Raw genomic sequence first — 19,463 nt, 5'->3', positions numbered from 1 at the left:
CCACATTGAATATATTTCACAGGGGACAAGTTGAGGATTAGCAACAAAAACAGTGCTAGTGGGAAAGCTTCTGGAATAGGCACATCAAAATGATACAAGACTCCCAAGGAAGTTAGAGGCAGCGTTTTTTATGAGCAATGGTCCAGGAAAAGCAGGAGGTGACAATCTCTTGGTGGCTGTTTGACATAAGGAACTGGCAGAGAAATATTTTTTTCACCATTTTGAAGGAGTGGATAATGTCTCTCCAAAAACACCTCCCTCAGTTTGTTGCCTTGTTATTTCTCAGCAAAGATGACAATAACTTAAAAAACTAATTTATTAAACAAAAGGGATAATTCTCTCTCATCTTAATCTGCACTGCATTATCCAGAATTTATTTCAGATGTGCTTACCACGCCACATTCCCCCTTATTTTCTCTTCACTATATATAATATACACATCCATATAGATATGAACAATATAAATACAAGTTTGTGTACATTTGTATGTTAAATGCATTATCTCTTGATAATATATCACAGCATAAGTAAACAGCAATCAGGTCTATATGCATATGAAATTGACTTTCTGATTAAGATTGTGTCAAAAGATATTAGTATAGTATTTTTTTCAGTAAGTAGTGCTTTGTAAAGGCTTTCAGATTTTTTCAGAAATTGTATTCTGTGAGAACGGAATGTAGGTACTATTCTATTACTATTACTATATCTTGCATTTGAAAACATGTTAATAAAACCATATCTCTCTTAATACAGTGTTCTTTGGCTAACTCATCTTTTGTGTCCTATGCCGATAATGTCATTGGCTAAAAGGACTCAAGTTGAAGTTCTTGGGCAAATTCATATACAGTTATTGACTGGAGAGATTGAGGAATGAGATTCTGTTGAAGGACAAATTGCTTAAGAGGTTGTGGAGAATTAATAGGCTTGATACTGTATCATGGATTTATCTCCTGTGATAAGTAAGTGAAAATTATTTCTAAAGGTGCTGATCAATGTGAATAAATCAATATCGCAAAGCTTCATCCACAAAATATTGTCTATCATCAAAAACACTCCCATAACTCATGGTCTTGGTAGTTTGAGATGTTCACACATTGCAAACATGCTCCAAATAGTCTTTAGCTTAGATATATCCACTATAACATCTTAGGATCCACTTGAATGTTTGTTTTCTGGGTGGTTTTAATGTTCAAGATTTCATAGGGCTATTTAGAAAATAATACCGTCTTTGAAAATCAGACACAGAAACAAAAATGGAGTACCGAGAAACTGAATGCTTAAAAAAAAATTTAGATGTTCCTGAATACAGGAACATACCTCTGAAATATACCTCTGCTTGGCAAAAGACCTTTTTATTTGGAAGTTTCATATTTGTTCCCTAATTTCAGAATTAAATTCATACACTTCCCTCTAAAATTTAAGGTTTTGTCCAGAGTTATTTTTTACAAATGGACTCTGATCTGGCAGTCAGTTTTTACTAATGCCTTGTATTTTATTCTCAGGGCTTTATGGAATGATTTATTTTTGAAACATCACCAGGCTTGTGGAGGTAGCTCTCCCCTCTACAGGGAGGGTCCAGTCATTGTATTAATACCACTTGCAGTCCCACTGCAGTGCCACAAGAACTTACTGCCCCCAGTACTTTGCAAGTAAGGAGTTGGAAGCAAATTGCCTGTGATAGAATCACAGAGTAATTTAGGTTGGAAAAGACCTCTAAGATCATTAAGTCCAAGCATTAAACCAGCAGTAGTTCCATCATATACCATGTCCTTAAGAGCCACATCTACACAATTTTTAAATACCTCCAGGAATTGACTCCATCACTTTCCTGAGCAGCCTGTCCCAGTGCTTGACAACCCTTTGGATGAAGAACTGCATTACTTGCATTATGTAATGAACAAAAGGAATGGAGGCCAAGTCCCCTTCCCATTGACAGGAGCTTGTGTTTACATCTGCATATCAGTGCAGTTTTTCAGCTTTTGTTGATTACTCCACCACTCTGTAGAACCTTTTCTGGCTTAGATACAATAAAAAAAAATATGCCAACAGAGGATAAAAATATTTTTCTGGAAGTAATTTTCCTGCTGGCATAGCCTAGTTGTACTCAAACAATATGAATTAAAACAACTGGATCCTGTTTTTGAGCACTGTAGTTTGCACAGCAGGGGTTTTTCTGTCCCAGTGATGAAAAAGAAAGATACTCATTTTCTCCATCAAAGGCAACAACTGTGTTGCTGTAGAACATTGTGTTAAAACCTGACTAAATAAAACTCAGAAGTATAATTTCAGGAAAATAATTGTAAATACTGTGATGATATATTAAGGCATATTTTGTGGAATGGCAGCTTTTAGAAGTTGTATGAAAATTTCACTCTTGATTGATGCCCATCTATCCTTTCACTCTCAGTTTGTTTGGGGAAATGAAATTCAGCTGTGCTGCTGAAACCATTGCTCACTTTTTCTGCCTACCCCTTTTCCCTCTCAGTTTACTTATCACTATCAAGCCTCAACATCATGTACTCAATTGCATCATATAGACTGCAGTGTCAAACTCAGAAAGGGATTGTAGAGGCAACCACAAGAGAATCTGCTCAGAGAAGAGAAAAGCAGAGAGATGGCATTGATAACTGTAATACAGTAATAACAATCCTTGCAGTATAAATAGATACTGAACACATTTCTCTAAAAGAAACTCACAGGAGATTTTATTTTCTGCAGATCTGCAATGTTATTTTTCTTCAGGCCCAAAATTTGGAGTAGAAAAATCCCCTCAGTATAGATATCATTACCCAGAGAAGAAAAGGATAGGATATACTGAATCTACTGAAGAACAAGATATTCTGTCTAGCATCGTGTCTCCAGTTGTTATATGACATGCAAATATAAGGTACCTAGCTGTCTACAGACTTTGTAGGAGTGTCAGTTTGAAAAGCAAAAACGTAACCTCTCTGGAATACCTACATTTTTTATTTGGGATTTCACAGGCATTTCATAGAATTTATGGTAATTCTGACTTTCAGCAATGATGCAGTTTTACAAAACTAAATTATAAAGTGAAAGGAAGCAACCAAATCATGTCTGTACTAATCAAAAGAGATTAAAATTTGTATTCAACAAAAGTATAATGACATCAGAATTTGGAGCAATTTCTGAAGGCTTCTAAACACTAAAAGCAATCTTCTGTACCTCAAAGCAGCATGTTCACCGTTGATGTCATGGAGGTTATTGTTACATTCAAGTTCTATACCAGAAACTCTGCTGCTCATTCATTGGCATTTGCAATATATGAGCTTAAATTAGTCCTTTGGTGCTCCAAAACCTGTCAGAAGAATGGTGCATATCTCATCTTTGCAGTTCCACAATCAAATACGTATTGTATCTAAAATCCTGGGCATCCAATAATGAGGAAACTGTAAAGGAGGAGCATGAATACAGGCTGCAGCCTACTGTACCTGGAGAATGAAGTGGAGGGGAGCACATCAGAACAACTCCTTGACCTTCACGTACAGATACAGCACTTCTTGTCCGACCGCTAAAATTCCCCAGATCTATGAAAAGAACAGAGCATTTGAGTTACATACAAAGGATTTTAAATTCTGTGGCTACTGTGGCTTACATTTTATTTCCTCTTTTAAAGCTGACTGTTTCTTTTTCATATCTTGATCTATAATAGAAGGGCCTGAAAAATAAATCTATCTGTTACACAAAAATTCCATGTTGCATCAGCACTTCATTCTTTTTTTAGTGAACTTGCATACAGTATTAAAAAACAGTGACAGACAATATATATATGCCATTTGCAAATACATTTAATAATGCTTTAATTTCCTTTTATTATATCCTGCTTGATTTTCTCCCTCTGTAGAAGGTATTCATGCACAGTGAACAAAGAAAAATACAACTGGAGGGACACCTTGGCTAACATCCAGACTGATGATGTTGCAGAAGCCCCTTGGACAATGCACACAGCAAATACTGATGACAGAAAGGAAAATCAACACATTAATTCTAAAACCAAATCTACTCTATAGCACATTTACTCTTTTAAATACTTCTGATTTCTCTGGTACTATAAGCCCAAATCAGTTGAGGGTAAACATATTTTCCTTCCAAAAGTTACCTTCCATCAGGGCAATAAGAAACATTTCACTATTGGAACAAACACCTTTGAATAAAACTCTAGGGATCTGCTATGAACAGTTCATTGTGATTATTCAAAGCCTCTCAACCAGAAGATCCTATTATTCCATTTACCACACAGAACTCTGAAAGTGGATTTAGATTTGGGATGGATAGTTACATTTCAGCATTTATATCTGTAGAAAAGAGAGATGAAAGTTCAGCTCTGCCATCAGATTGGTGTCTTCACCCATTCTTCAGAGCCAGTGATGGTGTTTAAAACCTCTGTTCTCTCAGGGAGAACATTCCTAGAGACATTTCTCTCTGATGTGGGTCAAGGTGAAGAGAGCAGCAACAAGATACCTTTGAAAAGGATTCAGGAGCTTCAGCAAGCATTAAATGAGGATCAGAAATATGAGTAGATTGGGCAAGTGAGGGAACTTCCCTCACTGACATTCAATGACCTGTAACCATATCTCCTAATTTCTGCATACAGCCTAGAGTGCTGGGATAAGCCACATACCACCAAAGAGTTTGAACAGGTGGAGCAGAATTATTCCTATCTTAACTGCACTCAGTTGGCATTTCTCTGTCAGATACTGAAATTCCATACCTTACTTCAGACCTAGTAGAGCATAAAAATGAAGTTCAATGATTTTCAAAAGTAATTTGAGTTGCTTTTTTTTTTTTTTTTCCCCCACATTTCTAAATTATGTTTTGGGCACAAGCAGAAGTCTAAAATTTAAATACATTTAAATTTGTGCTGTCTTTGGCCAAAATGTTAGTGCTTTGATTTCAACAATAGGTGTAATGTTTGAATAGAGAAAAGGTATGTAGGATCCAGTAGATTTATTTTTAAATTAGAGTTACATTACAAAACTTTGAAAAATTTTGCTAGTCAATAGATAATTAAAAATTTAAATATTATATTGCATTTTAAAATAAGCACACCATGGGTTATAACACATTCTGGTGTAATTTCTCTTAGAAGTGTCTCCTAATGCATGTTACTTGACAGCATATTCTGCAGAAAAGTAATTATTATTTTGTGTCCAGGAAGTAGTGGGCTGGTACATCCCTGCATGGACAGTTTGGATGGTAGAATCTTTTGTAATTGAAACTTTTCTTAGTTAAGTCCTCAGGTGATTAAATGCTATTTTCCTATTAGTTACAGCAACCTTTGGAAACCTTTTTTTCCCATCTCCTGCTTTGAATGCTCACTGTGATGGAAAATTTTTTTTTCCTCACCAAATGCAAAACAAAGATATTCTTTCTTATTTTAAAATAAAGGTACTATGTATGATTCAAGCTCCTATTTGTTCAAAGTAATTATTTTTAAGCTAAAGGAGGAAAGTATCAAAGAGCCTTGAATTTCAGCTCTTCTTGGCTATCTCTTGGTTCTGAACTGGATTTCTTATTAGCATGCAGCAGAAAAAGGATTAGCAGGTACAAAAGAAGGAATTTAGCTGCAAAACAAATAAATGTAGAAAAACATAAAAGGAGGAAAGGTGAAGGATCATGATTGTTTTTCCTCCACATTAAAGTAATATGAACAATAAGAAAAAATCAAATTAATGAAAAATTTAATTACTTTCTGGTAAATCTCAGCCATTTCATGTCTATTCACACTGAAAAAAAAAAAAAAGACAACTCCTAAAAATTTATACAAACCCCTTTCATTTACTTTAACACTGTGAAGAGGTAGATAACAAAAGAAAGGGTAGACAGAATCCAGCTTCAGAGGTGGGAACAATAACCTCTCACTCAGCCACACCAGCATTCAATTAAGAATTCTTGCTGAAGTATGAACCTGCAACACATGTGACATGCCCCACACAGAATGAGCCTCTCCTTCATCTTATTATGATGTATATAGCTGATTGATAAGAAAATGCCTTCTTGTGCTCCATAGGTGTTCATCTCTTGCCCTGAAAGATTAATTTACTCTTATCACAGTGCTAGTGGCAAAAATGATAACACATTCTATGTTATTTTCAAAGCAGTTCCTGGGGGTTCAACTCCCATACTCCCATATTCTTTAACATAAGAAGCAGCACTGACCACTCTGCAAAATGTAGTTAGGCACCACCATGTCTACTGTAACTTATTATTAACAATATATGTGCAAAATACACAAAACACATTTAGATGGAGTGCATGTGGCAGGAGTAACCAAATTTCCTTTACTGCTAAGAAATTATTCAATTAAATAAATTAAAGAATTTTATATGGTGTCACTAGTGTACAACCTGTGAGACAGGAGTGGTCTCCACTCTAAAAGGGAAATGGTAGAGATATTCCAGAACTACTGTGATGCCAGACATTAAATCCAATGGGCCTGATGCAGTGCCTTCTGAATGTCAAATTTACACTGCAAGTGTGTTTATATCAGATCAGTGCAGTATTTGAGAAGTTATAAACTTGGGAAAACTATTTATATATCTGATCCATAGGAGCTGCTGGATAGTGCAGCTCTCTCCACAGTGGCTATTCCCATTCTTTGAAAATGAGTATGCCATGTATTGACATGCATTGTGGAAAAATGACAACACCACAAAACTATCAGTTTTAATAAGATTCAGCAGAAAAGGAAACATCTCTGTAGAAAGTGAAAGGAGTAAAGGGAAATAAATGAGAAAAACCTCCAGGCAATTGAAACAACCAAAAAGTTTTGCAGGTCTAACAACAAAATAAACATTTAAATAAAAGGGGAAATGTTCTGCCATTGACAGAAGGACTTTTGTAAAAGTTGGAGCGGTTTTTTATCACTTAAGGCTTTCCAAGTCACCTTCACTGCAGTTTGCCTTTTAGGTATGCACAGGAGGGATCATTCATTCCCTGTGTTCATCACTTTGCTGCAGCTAATGGGGGCAACAGGTTTTTGTGACCCAGTCAACAGTCGATGGATAACTGCTATGAAATTAGGATCAAATTAAAGATGAAAAACAGATCTTGTTTTTATTGTAGGCAATTATTGCTTGGTAACCTAGCATGGAAGCTGTATAAGGCTCTGTATTTCATTATCAGTGACTTAAACCAGTCAATTTAGCTTTAAAGTAGAAATTAAATTGGTGCAGAACAATGTCCTCTGCCAGCTCGGTTCTGTAAGTTTAAACTATTTTATATGCAAATTTATTATGGGGTTTAAAATGGACATAATATGATATGTATTAAAATGTTTAAAGGCATATCCTGAAGATACCTAAAGACAAGTATAAAGCAGGCAATATTCTTTCCAATAAGGTAAAAATAGCTCTACACAAGGTAAGATTCTTCTGTCAGGCCAAGGACAAACTTATTTATTGCATTGTCACTAAGAGAGGGTAGCCTTCCTCTCCTTGGTTTTGAAAGACAGGACTAAGAAATAGACCTTGAGCTGGAATTGTAGCTCTTTAAAAAAGGTAAGATTTACAGGGAAAAGAATTCCATTAAAACATGTTTTTCAAAATCCCATTATAACCTAAATCAAAAACATGGTTTGACTGTACACTCTGAACATTGGAAAATATAAATGTTCTGTGTAATAACCCACAAACACAAGCTATAGAAGAATAAAAGGTGGGTATTGAAAAGATAGCATGTCTTCCTGTATAGGGAGCTTTGACAGTGGATGAATTAAACACAATACTCAGAATATCCAACAGTCCAAGGGAATTAATATATTATTTTATATTGACATGCACTTATTTTATAGGAATGCCAGATTAAGTAGATAGAGCTGTGTTAGCAGAGTCACTCATTTGACCTAAGAATAACTTCTAATGCTGAAACTATTCACTAGAAAATGTGTGAAAGGACGTTTGGGAAAAAAGATTTCTACCATGAAGAGAAACATCATCTCACCACTGATAATGGGAAAAGCATACCTCTTGAACTTTCAAAAATCACATTGCCAAATGACTTTTAGGTGACAAAATAAGGGCAAGATTAAAACACTTTAGAATGTATCATGCCTATTATCATTGCTGCTGTTATTATTTATTACCAGAAAGGTTTTAATCCTTCAAGGATCACCAGACTGACATGATGCGAAAAATATCTTTTTTTTTTCTTTCTCAGAGAAGTTACTATGCAAAAACTGAAATAGAGAGACCATAGAGAAACAACGATGCACTTCAAGCATGCATGGCAGCAATCCTCTCTTTGTGTACATCTGCAGTCATTAAAGAGTTTTAAGGAAAGAAGGTTGAAATGCAGATTTTTTCAGGGAGTGCTGAAACGAGGCGACAAGAAACTCAGGAGAATGTTTAAAAACTCCTCTGTGAAAATGCAAAAAGAGAAAGTAGACACAAGATACTCTACTTATATTTAGAGCAAAATCTTCAGAATCTTTCTTAGATACTACAAGATTTTTTTTAACTGAGAAAAAAGAAAAAAAGAAGGATCTTTTAATAATGGTGCTCCATGGATATGTTCTTTCAAAAACAAAATAATTATTATCTACCATGGTCTCAGCATGAAATTTAATGTGCACACTATTGATTCATTAGTCCTGAACTAAATTTTCACTATGAAAGGCAGATAAATAGTCAAATAAAGGAACATTTTTCTGTCCTTAGTGACATATTTCTATTTATATAATTTTTATAAATTATAACAATTTTAAAATACCTGGTTTATTGTTTATTTTTCTTCATTGTAGTTGTATGCCATAGCTATGTCGAGCTGTTTTACCTTGTAAATAATATATAGCTATTTCCTAAACTGATTTATAGAATCCTGTATTACTTTAAAAATAATTACAGGTATTTTTTTCTTTTTAATTTTCTTCCCCAATTGGATTATTCATATTTCTAATTAATTATTAATTAGAAACCTTAAACTTTTTATATAAGACAAAAAATAGACTGTTTCACTATTTACCATGCTGTGCTTTTTAAAAGGGAATACTACATTTCAATTAAAATATTCACTACTTTTTATTCTACACAGATTTTATGTAAATTATGAATTTATATACTTCTACCACTGTTTTGTCTTGTCTAACTACTCACTTTTTCTACAAGCTAATCTGTCATGGAGGAATACTGCTGGAAGGTTGAGGAAATTCAGAGTTTTAAAGAATTATTCCTTTTGCTACATCTAGTTTCAATAGCATCAATTAATAGCATCAGTATCATCAATAAAGCTTAATTCTCCTCTGAGCCTTGAGAAAAAAAGGGAATTCATAGGTATCAACATCTCCCTGAACTTCAGTAGGAATTCTGCATTTATAAATCCTGAAGTACTGGATCAAAGTGATTTAGAAGAAATATTTACATACAGAATAAAGTAGCAAGATTCTTTTGAAAACTACAGAGCTGCTATATGATTCAACTTGGCATGTTAAGCTCACAATAATTAGGATGTTCATGGTTACAGTTGTTGATGGCTGTGATTAATTAGTCATAATCATCGTGTCTGTCAGGTTTCATCTCTTCTCACAAGAATTATTTCAGCATGTTTCTTGCTTCTCAGCTGTGTCTCACGTCTGCACAATGCAATGTCCAGACATAACACAGAATCAAGTGGAAATATTACAGTTAAACTTTTTTTTTTAATTCTGTCATTTAGAAGCAACAACTAAAATCAAACAAATAAGCAACAAATCTTAAGCAACAAATGGAAGATTTTTCCAAACAGACGTCGACCTTTAACCACCAAAATAAAGCATGTTAATAAATACTACTGCTTCCAGAGTGTCTGAGCAAATAGATTTTTCACTTGAGTAATATATGCAATAGAATTTCTTATAAACACACTGTCTTGCAAAATATTATCTGCATTGTGAGAAACACACATTTGTATTTCCATCATTTTTTACAGAAGTTCCTGACATTGAATAGTATATGAACCTGCATAAATCCTGTACATGATTCTACTTTCTAATTTTTTTTTCATTCTTCTTATGAGTCCTCCTTCCCTTTTTGTTGATTTATTTTCTAGTCTTTTTTTTTTCAATTAAATTAATTGCAAACCGTCAAGGTTGCTTTGCAAACAACCTTTCATTTCATTGTGAGTTTCTTCAACTGGATGTGACTTTTCCCTCTTTTAATTAGTAATTAAAGTTCACAGTTAGGATTTTAGAAGATGAAACTCAGAATGACTATCATAGTACAGTTTCTTATCATACGATGTGATATGAAATGAAAAGTGACTAATCTCCATGTAGTTTATTGGGAAATTCCTGTGTACATGTTGTGGTTGACAGGAGGCTGTAACAGAAGCACACAGAAAAAAGTCTTTTCTTACGCTCTGGGTGAACAAGTCATTAAAGGGAACTTGTTCTGTATTTCATTGAGCAAATTGGTAATAGGAAGTTTCCTAAACCATTTCTTATAGTTCTTATAGTTTCTTTATCTCATGGATTCTAGTCCTAAAATAATATAATGTCTTAACTTCCACATATTCAGAAATATATTGAAAACCTTTAGTCTCAATCATTCTTTTTCCTACATCTCTAAAGTTCCAAAGCTGGCCTTGCCAAAGCTGGAATTTATCAGAAGCAAGGGTATAAAAGAGTTAAGGATTAAATTCTTCTCATGAGGGAAAACTGGCAAAGGAAGTAAGCTTTTCCAAATTCAGAAGTGATACCACTGAGCTCATCTAAATAAAAAATTTTACAATTTCTGTATTTGAGACTACATTGCTGGCATCATACAGACAAAGGATCTGCAGGAAATAAAAGAAAAGCCTGATCACCCAGGGCCCCATGAAGATAAGCTGCAAGATGTTTGATAATGTTTCAGTAGGTATTCTTTTTTTTTTTTTTTTTTTTTTCTGACTTCATATTTTGTTTCAGAATGCAAGAACTGGGACAAATATCTGAGAATCACTGTTCAGATCTAAGGTTTGGGGAATGGCACTATTGTTCAGGTTTCAGTAGAAGCTGGAGGCTAGTAGACACCATTTCCATGAGACATGACATATCAAATTCTGACTCCACTCTAGACAGGTCATTTTGCTGCACTGACTTTTCCCTAGACTAATGTGTATAAATGCCTCCATATTTCACTTCTGCTTTGTCATAAAGAAAAGAAGAAGGTCATAATCTCCCAGAAATTATTTATTTGATCTTCTCTAAGAGTTGTAGTGCCCAGCATGACCTACAAGTCAATTGTGACAAGATAACAAAGTGTTTGGACACATCCAAGGAGTAAATCTGGAAGACCTTGGTCTTAGCTGAATAGCTCAACTGAAAATGAGGGCCCTACAAACATAGAGTGTTGCCTGGGTAGCAGTTTGTTCTTATGTATGATGCTAGGTAATGTTTCTGATAAAATAGTTTGTTTTGGAGCATGTTATTCTGCTCAATATCAAGGTGATATCGGTCACTGTAAATCACAGTTTGGGATATGAGCCTGTAATTGTACAAGTAAGAGTCGTCAAAGATGAATGAATTGTCACTAGTCAGCTATGCAGCTACAAATTACCATCTATGTACTTTGATCTTTTCAATCTGTGATCTGTACCACATCAATTAATAGCCCTGTGAAGGTGGTCTGAACAGTCCTTTAATGATCTAATGTGTTGCAAATGAACGGCACAATATTTATTTATTTTTCTGATCAGAAAAGCTAAACCTTTTTAGAAGGTTTCATAATTTCATAGTCTTGGCTAAAGCAGTTTCATATGCTTTCTAAAAGGCATTTACTTCTCCCATCTCTCTCTTTGCATTCTAAAGTTATTTCCCTATGTCACTTATTTTTTAATTCTGCACATATTAGTGTCAGAGAGTTTGCATAATATGAAGCATTCCTCTCCTCTCCTCTCCTCTCCTCTCCTCTCCTCTCCTCCTCTCTCTCCTCTCCTCTCCTCTCCTCTCCTCTCCTCTCCTCTCCTCTCCTCTCCTCTCCTCTCCCTCTCCTCTCCTCTCCTCTCCTCTCCTCTCCTCTCCTCTCCTCTCCTCTCCTCTCCCTCTCCTCTCCTCTCCTCTCCCTCTCCTCTCCTCCTCTCTCCTCTCCTCTCCTCTCCTCCTCTCCTCTCCTCTCCTCTCCTCTCCTCTCCTCTCCTCTCCTCTCCTCTCCTCTCCTCTCCTCTCCTCTCCTCTCCTCTCCTCTCCTCTCCTCTCCTCTCCTCTCCTCTCCTCTCCCCTCAATATTATGCAGTCTGTCATGTTGCACAAGGTTGCACAAAGATCAGGCTGCCATCCCTCAGCAGTTTATCAGATTTTTTAACTCCTTTCCATTTGTCACAATTATATATTATCACTCACCAATCAATAGAAATAAAACTAAAATATGTTTCCTGAACTATGTCGGTCAGGTGTTCCACAATACTGATTGATTTCTTTAAGCAATCTAATAATTGGTTCTCTTTTTAACTGTCCTTCCTAGTGCATAGCAAATTGCTGCCAAGTATGTCCCAGCTATAACTTTTTTTAATGACTTTTGGTACTGAAACTAGATGCAAGCAAAGTTGTGAAGGCTGTTGGTTTTGAAGTTATGGGCAATTTAGTAGTATTTCTAATGCAGTGGGGAAGAACAGCAGTCTCATATGGACTGCTGACAATACAATGTTCAAGAGACTATCAAATTCTAGACCATGGTGTCTAATCCTGCAGCTATTCCTGACCTTAGTAACATACAATCCTTTAAAAAACAAAACCAAAAAGTCCTGGACAGATATTTCCTGACAAGCCAACTGACCTTGCAAACAGGTCTGGGCATCCTACCAAGGAACCACACTTCCTCCTAATTAATAAAAATGAATTACACAGCATTTGTAAGGCTTAAAGCTATCGTTGACCATAATCACAGTCCCATATTTAGACAAAGCTTTGCCACACATAAGCATTGGTCTCCATGCGCAATGCAGGTATTGAGTAGTGTGGGTAAAATCAACCACTGAGAGGTTAAAAAAAAAAAAAGGATAAATTTCAGGCTGGAGAAGATTTGAGCCCTGAATACATTAATTTTCCATGGAATCAAAAAGCTTCTGTCAGAGTAATCAGACCTGTAGTACTGGCCTAGTAGGAAGGTACCATAAAGGAGCTATAACAGGTATTTAGAGAGAGTCAAACATAAAAGAGGATATGGGGGAAATTGTTCAAAAGGTCTAGCCATCTTAAGTATATGATATGCTTTTGGTAGAACAGAGGAAATACACGTTTTTGCCATCGAGGAAAGAATCCAAGGTTCCATCTTGAATAAACAGTATAAAGGAAGCAAAAATTCAATGCAGGAAAACTAAAAAAAAAGGCAATGTCTGGATTTTATACTGAAGTAGACCAGATAATTAGAGACTGTCAAATGAAGGCTATGAAGGTGAATCTTCAGATTTTAATAATATGAATTTATGTAAAGAATTAATTAGGTAGTAGTGAATATAAAAAAGGAAAATCGGGTAAACAAAATCCAGGAATTAAGTAGTTACAGATCAACAGTTTTTGCAGTAGTGTTGGCAGATGATCATTGAATAGCTTAGAACAAATAGATCTGTAACCTCAGATATGCTGAAAGAATTGTTCCTGAATGCGGTATTAATTTACAAAGGACCTAATGCAGAGAACAAAAAAAAAAAAAAAAACTGGTGAAATTTTGTGTGTGTGTGTGTGTCTGAAATATTTAAGGAATAAAATTTTACTCATACCTGTCACCTTCTAAATAAGTTAACATTATCTGTAATAAAAATAGTTTGTTTTCCCCAGCTCCAGTGAGAAAGGCAGTTGTTTGTAGCAAAAATCCTGGGATTTTGCTGTCTGAAAATCAGGTCCTTTGGAAATTTCTCTGTCACATAAGTATGATATGTTTTTCTCATGCCATACTTGTAAAAAGAAGTTGATAAATCTGAAAGGCTTTAGAGAAAAGTTATGAGATTAATTTGCATTACAGAAAGCATCTTACAGTGATAAATGCCTAAACATTAAAAAAAAAAAAAAAAATTCTAATGGATTTAGAGGTGAGAAAAAGAAAAAGTGTTTTCCATTATTTCTTTTTCTTAAAAGAAAATATCTGAGCTTCAGAATCAATCTCTTAACGAGTTTAACTGATCCTACAAATAAGCTTTACATGATTCTTGGAATTCCATTCTGGAAATGGTTCCCTTTGACTCAAGGAACTCAACTTAAGTTGGCATACTTAACTGATTTAAATATTCGTACAATTTTTCCATAGAGTGGAATATAATTTCTGACAAAAATTTAATGCATAAACTGTTTACACAAAAAGTAATAACTAACTAAGGTATACTCTTAAAATGATAAAGAATAATAGAAATGTGGGGCAGAACAGGAAAAACGGTACCAGTTATTGCAATGTTATCACTTTAATAACAATTGATGAAATCTCTTTTAAAGGAGTTACATTTGAGGGAATGGTACCTAAATACCCGGGGAGAAATGCATCCACACTACCAGTGTAGTTTAACATAAACTATTTTGTTTAATTCGTTGTAACCCACTCTACATGTTTCACACTCTGAGGACATGAATGGGATTTTTATCAGTATAATCGTAAATTATTGACAAGAATAACCTCAGTGGTAATATTCATTAATTTTATCCAAGTCAATTACTACTAGATATTATAAGTTTCCAATTAACTATACAAGCATGGATTTTAGATTAAAATTAACTGCAATTAAGTTCACTACAAGTAAAATATGATGTTAGAGTATTTAAACTTACTGGTTCAGATAGTCATATCATAAATATCTATGGTTTACCAAATTTGAATAAAATGTAAGCAAACTAAAATGAATGCTATAGTGACTAAATAATGATGACTATTAAATGAGGAGGTTCATGTGTGATTTAACTTATAGGTGACAACTTAATGTGTTTATGCAAAAAAAGACTTTTTAAAGATTGCTTTTTACATAAATTATTTTGGATGTAATGAAACTAAACCATAAATTTTCATCCTTATTATTTGAGTTTAATTTTTTTTCTTGGAATGAGTGATTTTCATCTAACATTTTACCACTAATCATAGTTGCCTCATAGCTGTATCTGAGCCAGTTATCCTAGTCTTCCTTTCAAGGCAATGCAAAAAAATAGACACTTCAAAGGCCTGATTCATTTGACCTATTTTAGATGTCAACTTGAAATGAATGAATTGCATCCCAGTAGTGCAACAGATTAAGTAGGAAATCAAAACAATTGGATCAGTTGCAGCTGCCTATGGTGTTGAGAGTCTGACATTAAAGGAGAATAAATAAAGTGTGTTTAGAGGCAATTTACTATTTCCTTGATTTGCAGATTGTTTTCTCAATATAATTATTTTGCCTACAGTGCCCTGATAAAACTAAGTGGAAGATGATAAAGGATTCCTCTCTCATATATGTAAGAAAAGTAACAAAAGGCAGATATAATTTTTTAAACTGCATTGGACATTTGTAAGTAAACAGTTTCTTACTCTTAAGAGTAAAGTAGTGACCTAACCAAATTTTTTAAAGCAAATAGGAGAATAAGATATGAGCATAGTAATTTTGAAATAATGTCCAAATAAAGGCAAATTCAGCCCTTAACCTTGTAGTCTTTCTTATTGTGGCACTAATTTTGCACTAAGATACTGTTCCTGAAGGACAAAGATGATAGCTCTAAATTTAAAACAACTTCTATAAAAACCTACTGCGTTTCATATTATTCTGCAGTATAGAAAGTCTAAATATTACATGTACAAAAGGATTTTACATTAAATTTTAAAAGAACTTTACAATGTGAAGGACTCCATCTTCTGGCTACCAGTTTGATGATTAATGTCCATATAGAGGGAAACTTCCAGCTCAGCTTGCTGAGCCTGATTGATACTGAGAAAACCTAATCTACTGCACCTTGGGAAGACGCACTGGAGAAAAGAGGATAACAGAATTAGCACCACCTTAATTCTGCAATAAATGTCCATCTTAAGATGACTCAGAGATTTCATCCAGCATGCACAAAATCAACCAGCATTTTCTACTTATTGTTTTTAGTTCCATTGGAAACAAAAGGCTTTCAAAATAAGAAAGATGTATTGTTATATACCTACTTCACAGCATTGACTTTTTATAAAGAGTGTAGGAAACTGTCTTCCTCTCTAGAAACTGCTGTAATGTCACAGAAGTGATGCCTTTGGGTAGGTATTGATTTTAAGCAGACAGCAGAAAAGCTTCTCATGTAAGCCTGCTCCTCATCTTCACAAATGCAGCTTGAGTACTTCTACCTGTTAAATCTTTCCTCTTAAATGCCAGCATTATAAAAACATTTCCAAGTTATTTGAGTGCTTAGTTCTCTTAAGCTAGAATTCAATAGGAAATTATTAGATACATATGATGGGATGCATGTACAAAGGCTAAAAAAATTTTTAATTAAAAGTGGAAGGATTGATTTTTTTTTTATCCTAACACTGATTTCTAATGTAAGTGAAACTGATGGAAGAAACAAGCTGGTCCCAAATCCTCAAAGTATTTTTCCATAGTCATACCCTATTAAATTACAATCAAATCAGTAGGTTTTTTGGCATACAATAGGAAATTAAAATGTACTCATATATTTTAGTGTCTATAATCAAACTACACAAATAGCAGCTTGTTATACATGGCTATCATTAGTAATGTTAAATCTATCGTATGTGAAAGGATATAATTTGTGTTTCATCACTCAGCTATATTATTTACTACATAAGGTTGCACTGCATTATTTTTTAAGTTCCTGATATCTTGTTAGGGCGTTTTAAATCTCTCCTCCTATAAAAATGCTGCTCTGTTAGGAAAAAATGGTTTCAATTCTCCACTCTGCACTTCTATCCCTTTGAAGTAACAGGTGAATAGGACTATGATAGAATCATTATGATAAGAAATACCCAAACTGTTTAACAAATACCAAACACATTTGTCAAGCCAAGCTGTAAACACAGATTTCTGTCCAAGAGTCCTGGAATCCTCAATGGGTCATGAAGAGGTGTTGTAAAACTGTGTTGCTGTTCAATAGAAGCCTAATGCTTTTATGAGGCTTTGAATTAAATGCTTGAAGCTGGAGATTCAATGTGGGCCATAAGAACTTCTAAGACACAGCACAAACTAATGCTCTGAAGTTTGGAAATAACTATTGTAACAATAATACACACACACACACACACACACACACACACACACAACTGCCCAAATAGCAGATTCAAGAGGCCAAAGGCAAAAGAAAGAGACAGAAGGAAAAAAAAAAAAAAAAAAGATAATGGAAACTAAAGCAATACAGTGACCTCTCTTAGGAGAACAAGAATAATTTCTTTGAAAAAATTTTCCTTAAAAAATATTAATTCTAATACAACATAAATAGGGTTAAGTTTTTTTCATTAGTTTGATATTACTTTTGTTTGTCCCCTGCTTTCTTAGGGTTCATTGTTTTCTAGTTAACAAAATGCGTCCTGGTCATTGAGATTACTGGAAAAAGAAATGAAATTCCACTTTTATTTTATTTACAATTTTTCTGAAGTGCCATTTTGTCTTTTTATATTACTGCAGTGAATCTCTCCAGAAGACTTGTGATTTCCTGAAGCATTTTGCAGACAAAAACAATGACTGGTGAGTCATGTTAGGTCTTATAGACATTGCCTTTCAGTAAAGCTGTCATAGATGCTCATGCTGGAGGGAAGGCACGTCCAATACTTTGGCAGTAAAAATTCTGTTTACCTCCAGCAGACTGCTCAATAGCTTTTTGATAAAATAGTTCCTGATGGCCTTTTTCTTGCATAATGGAAAATACAATTTCCTGAATCATTAACTTATATAATCTTTCATTAAATGTAATTAAAAAAAAAAAAAGTTAAAATGTTTAAATAGATTTTGGTTAAGGACAAGTGTCTATTGCTTAGCCAGCCTCATCCTAAGCATCCACCTTAATGCACCTCAGGTTAAAAAGTCTCAAGGAAGGTTCACAGACCTGTGAACAGTTCTTGTGCAAATAAGAGAAGGAAAAATGTGACTTGTTCAAAGATATACATACTCATGCATTTGAGAATATATTCCAAGGTTGTTTCACACTGAGGGTCTACACTAATTATATCAATGACAAAAAAATGCATGCAATTTTTGCAAGGATTCTGAGAAGATTTCTGGTACCCTTCCAGTGCATAAGTGGTAGGCATACATATTCACAGTGAAATGATAACTTGTCATTCAGAAAGCATAGAGCCAAACAACCTTTCAGGAGTTGTCATTCAGAATGATAATGAAACTAGGTTCCTTGTCATTTGCTCGTGGAACATGAATATTTTTATGTGTCATCTGGTTCCATAGGCTTTCACAAGACTCTTCCAGATGTAAGTGCTCTGCAGGTGAATTCTAGCCTGCATGTGGAATCATGTTGCTTGGCTGGACATGGAATTTCAAGCTTAGTATGTCTTCTGATCTGAGAGAAAAGTTTCAGGTGTAGGTCAGAAAAATGATATAGGACCTTTCTCTCAAGAAGGAAGAGCAGGACATCTACTGTAGGTGGATCATAGTCTCATGTTTAGCATACAAAGGCAAATTTGAAAAGCCATTTCACTACAGTGCACTAAAATAATCACCAATATCTCCATACTCTACCTCATAGCAAAGAAATTTGCCTACACTTTCATTACAATATGTAATGTTTCCAAAAGTATGCCTACTGTTACTGGTCACAGTACAAAAACAGGGGGACATTTGCAATTCCTTTGCAGTCTTTAATGTAATTAACTTGTGAAAAAAACAAGTGCAGCAGATAAATACTCTTTTTTATGCTCTCCTGTATGTTCCTTAATCCCATAAATCCTGGTACATGAATCAGTTATTTCATAAAGGAAGGATGTCATGTGCAGGACATAAATCTTATGATCTTATGATTGATTCAGATGGTGTGTGGAAGTGATTGCCAGGTGCTAAGCAGGGAAGAACATGTTATCCCACTCAGCAAGGTTTGTCTGCATCAATGTAGAAGGGGGAAATCAGGCAGAATGTGAATGGTTTTTCACTTGAGACTGGATGTACCTCAACATCTCCACTAGTAAGCAGTATGTTTGTAACAAATCACAGATGGAGCAATAAAGCTGCTTCCATCTTTTGTCCCCCTGTATGGAATTGTGACCAATGGAGCCAGAGCTTTCATTGGAATTTGACCTTCAAATGTCACAGTGCCACAGAACCAGATGACTCAAGTCTCACTGTGTAGATCTTTCTTTCTTTTATCTTATAAGTTGAAAAATTTTTCTTTCATTTCTTTTCAGGGCACATGTAAGCTCAATATTTTAAAACAAAAGCTGATATTTCTTGAGGATACTTTATGTCTTCTACCCCTTAACTATACATTCAGCCAAATTTTGAAAACCTGAAGAGACAGCTTGTCATTTAGATATTCTGTCATATCAGCAAGCTCATAGGACTGGGGGGAAAATCTCTCACTATGCTCACTCTTTATTTTGACTTTC

The 19,463-nt window shown here is 34.7% G+C and overlaps 1 protein-coding gene across 2 annotated transcripts in view; it reads right to left on the bottom strand.

The window, feature by feature from the left end:
- The window catches only part of CNTN5 (contactin 5), a 584,072-nt gene that overhangs the window by 174,342 nt on the left and 390,267 nt on the right, over positions 1–19,463 (bottom strand). For both annotated transcript variants that reach the window (XM_079302225.1, XM_079302226.1), the window contains one exon: positions 3,453–3,548. In XM_079302225.1, the coding sequence (XP_079158351.1) occupies positions 3,453–3,548 (96 nt within the window). The remainder of the gene's footprint in view (positions 1–3,452; positions 3,549–19,463) is intronic.

The sequence above is a fragment of the Erithacus rubecula genome (genome assembly GCF_903797595.1).
Source record: "Erithacus rubecula genome assembly, chromosome: 1".
NCBI classification, from domain to species: Eukaryota; Metazoa; Chordata; class Aves; order Passeriformes; family Muscicapidae; genus Erithacus; species Erithacus rubecula.
The sequence above is the reverse complement of the archived record's forward strand: the minus strand, read 5'-3'. Positions and strand labels throughout refer to the sequence as shown.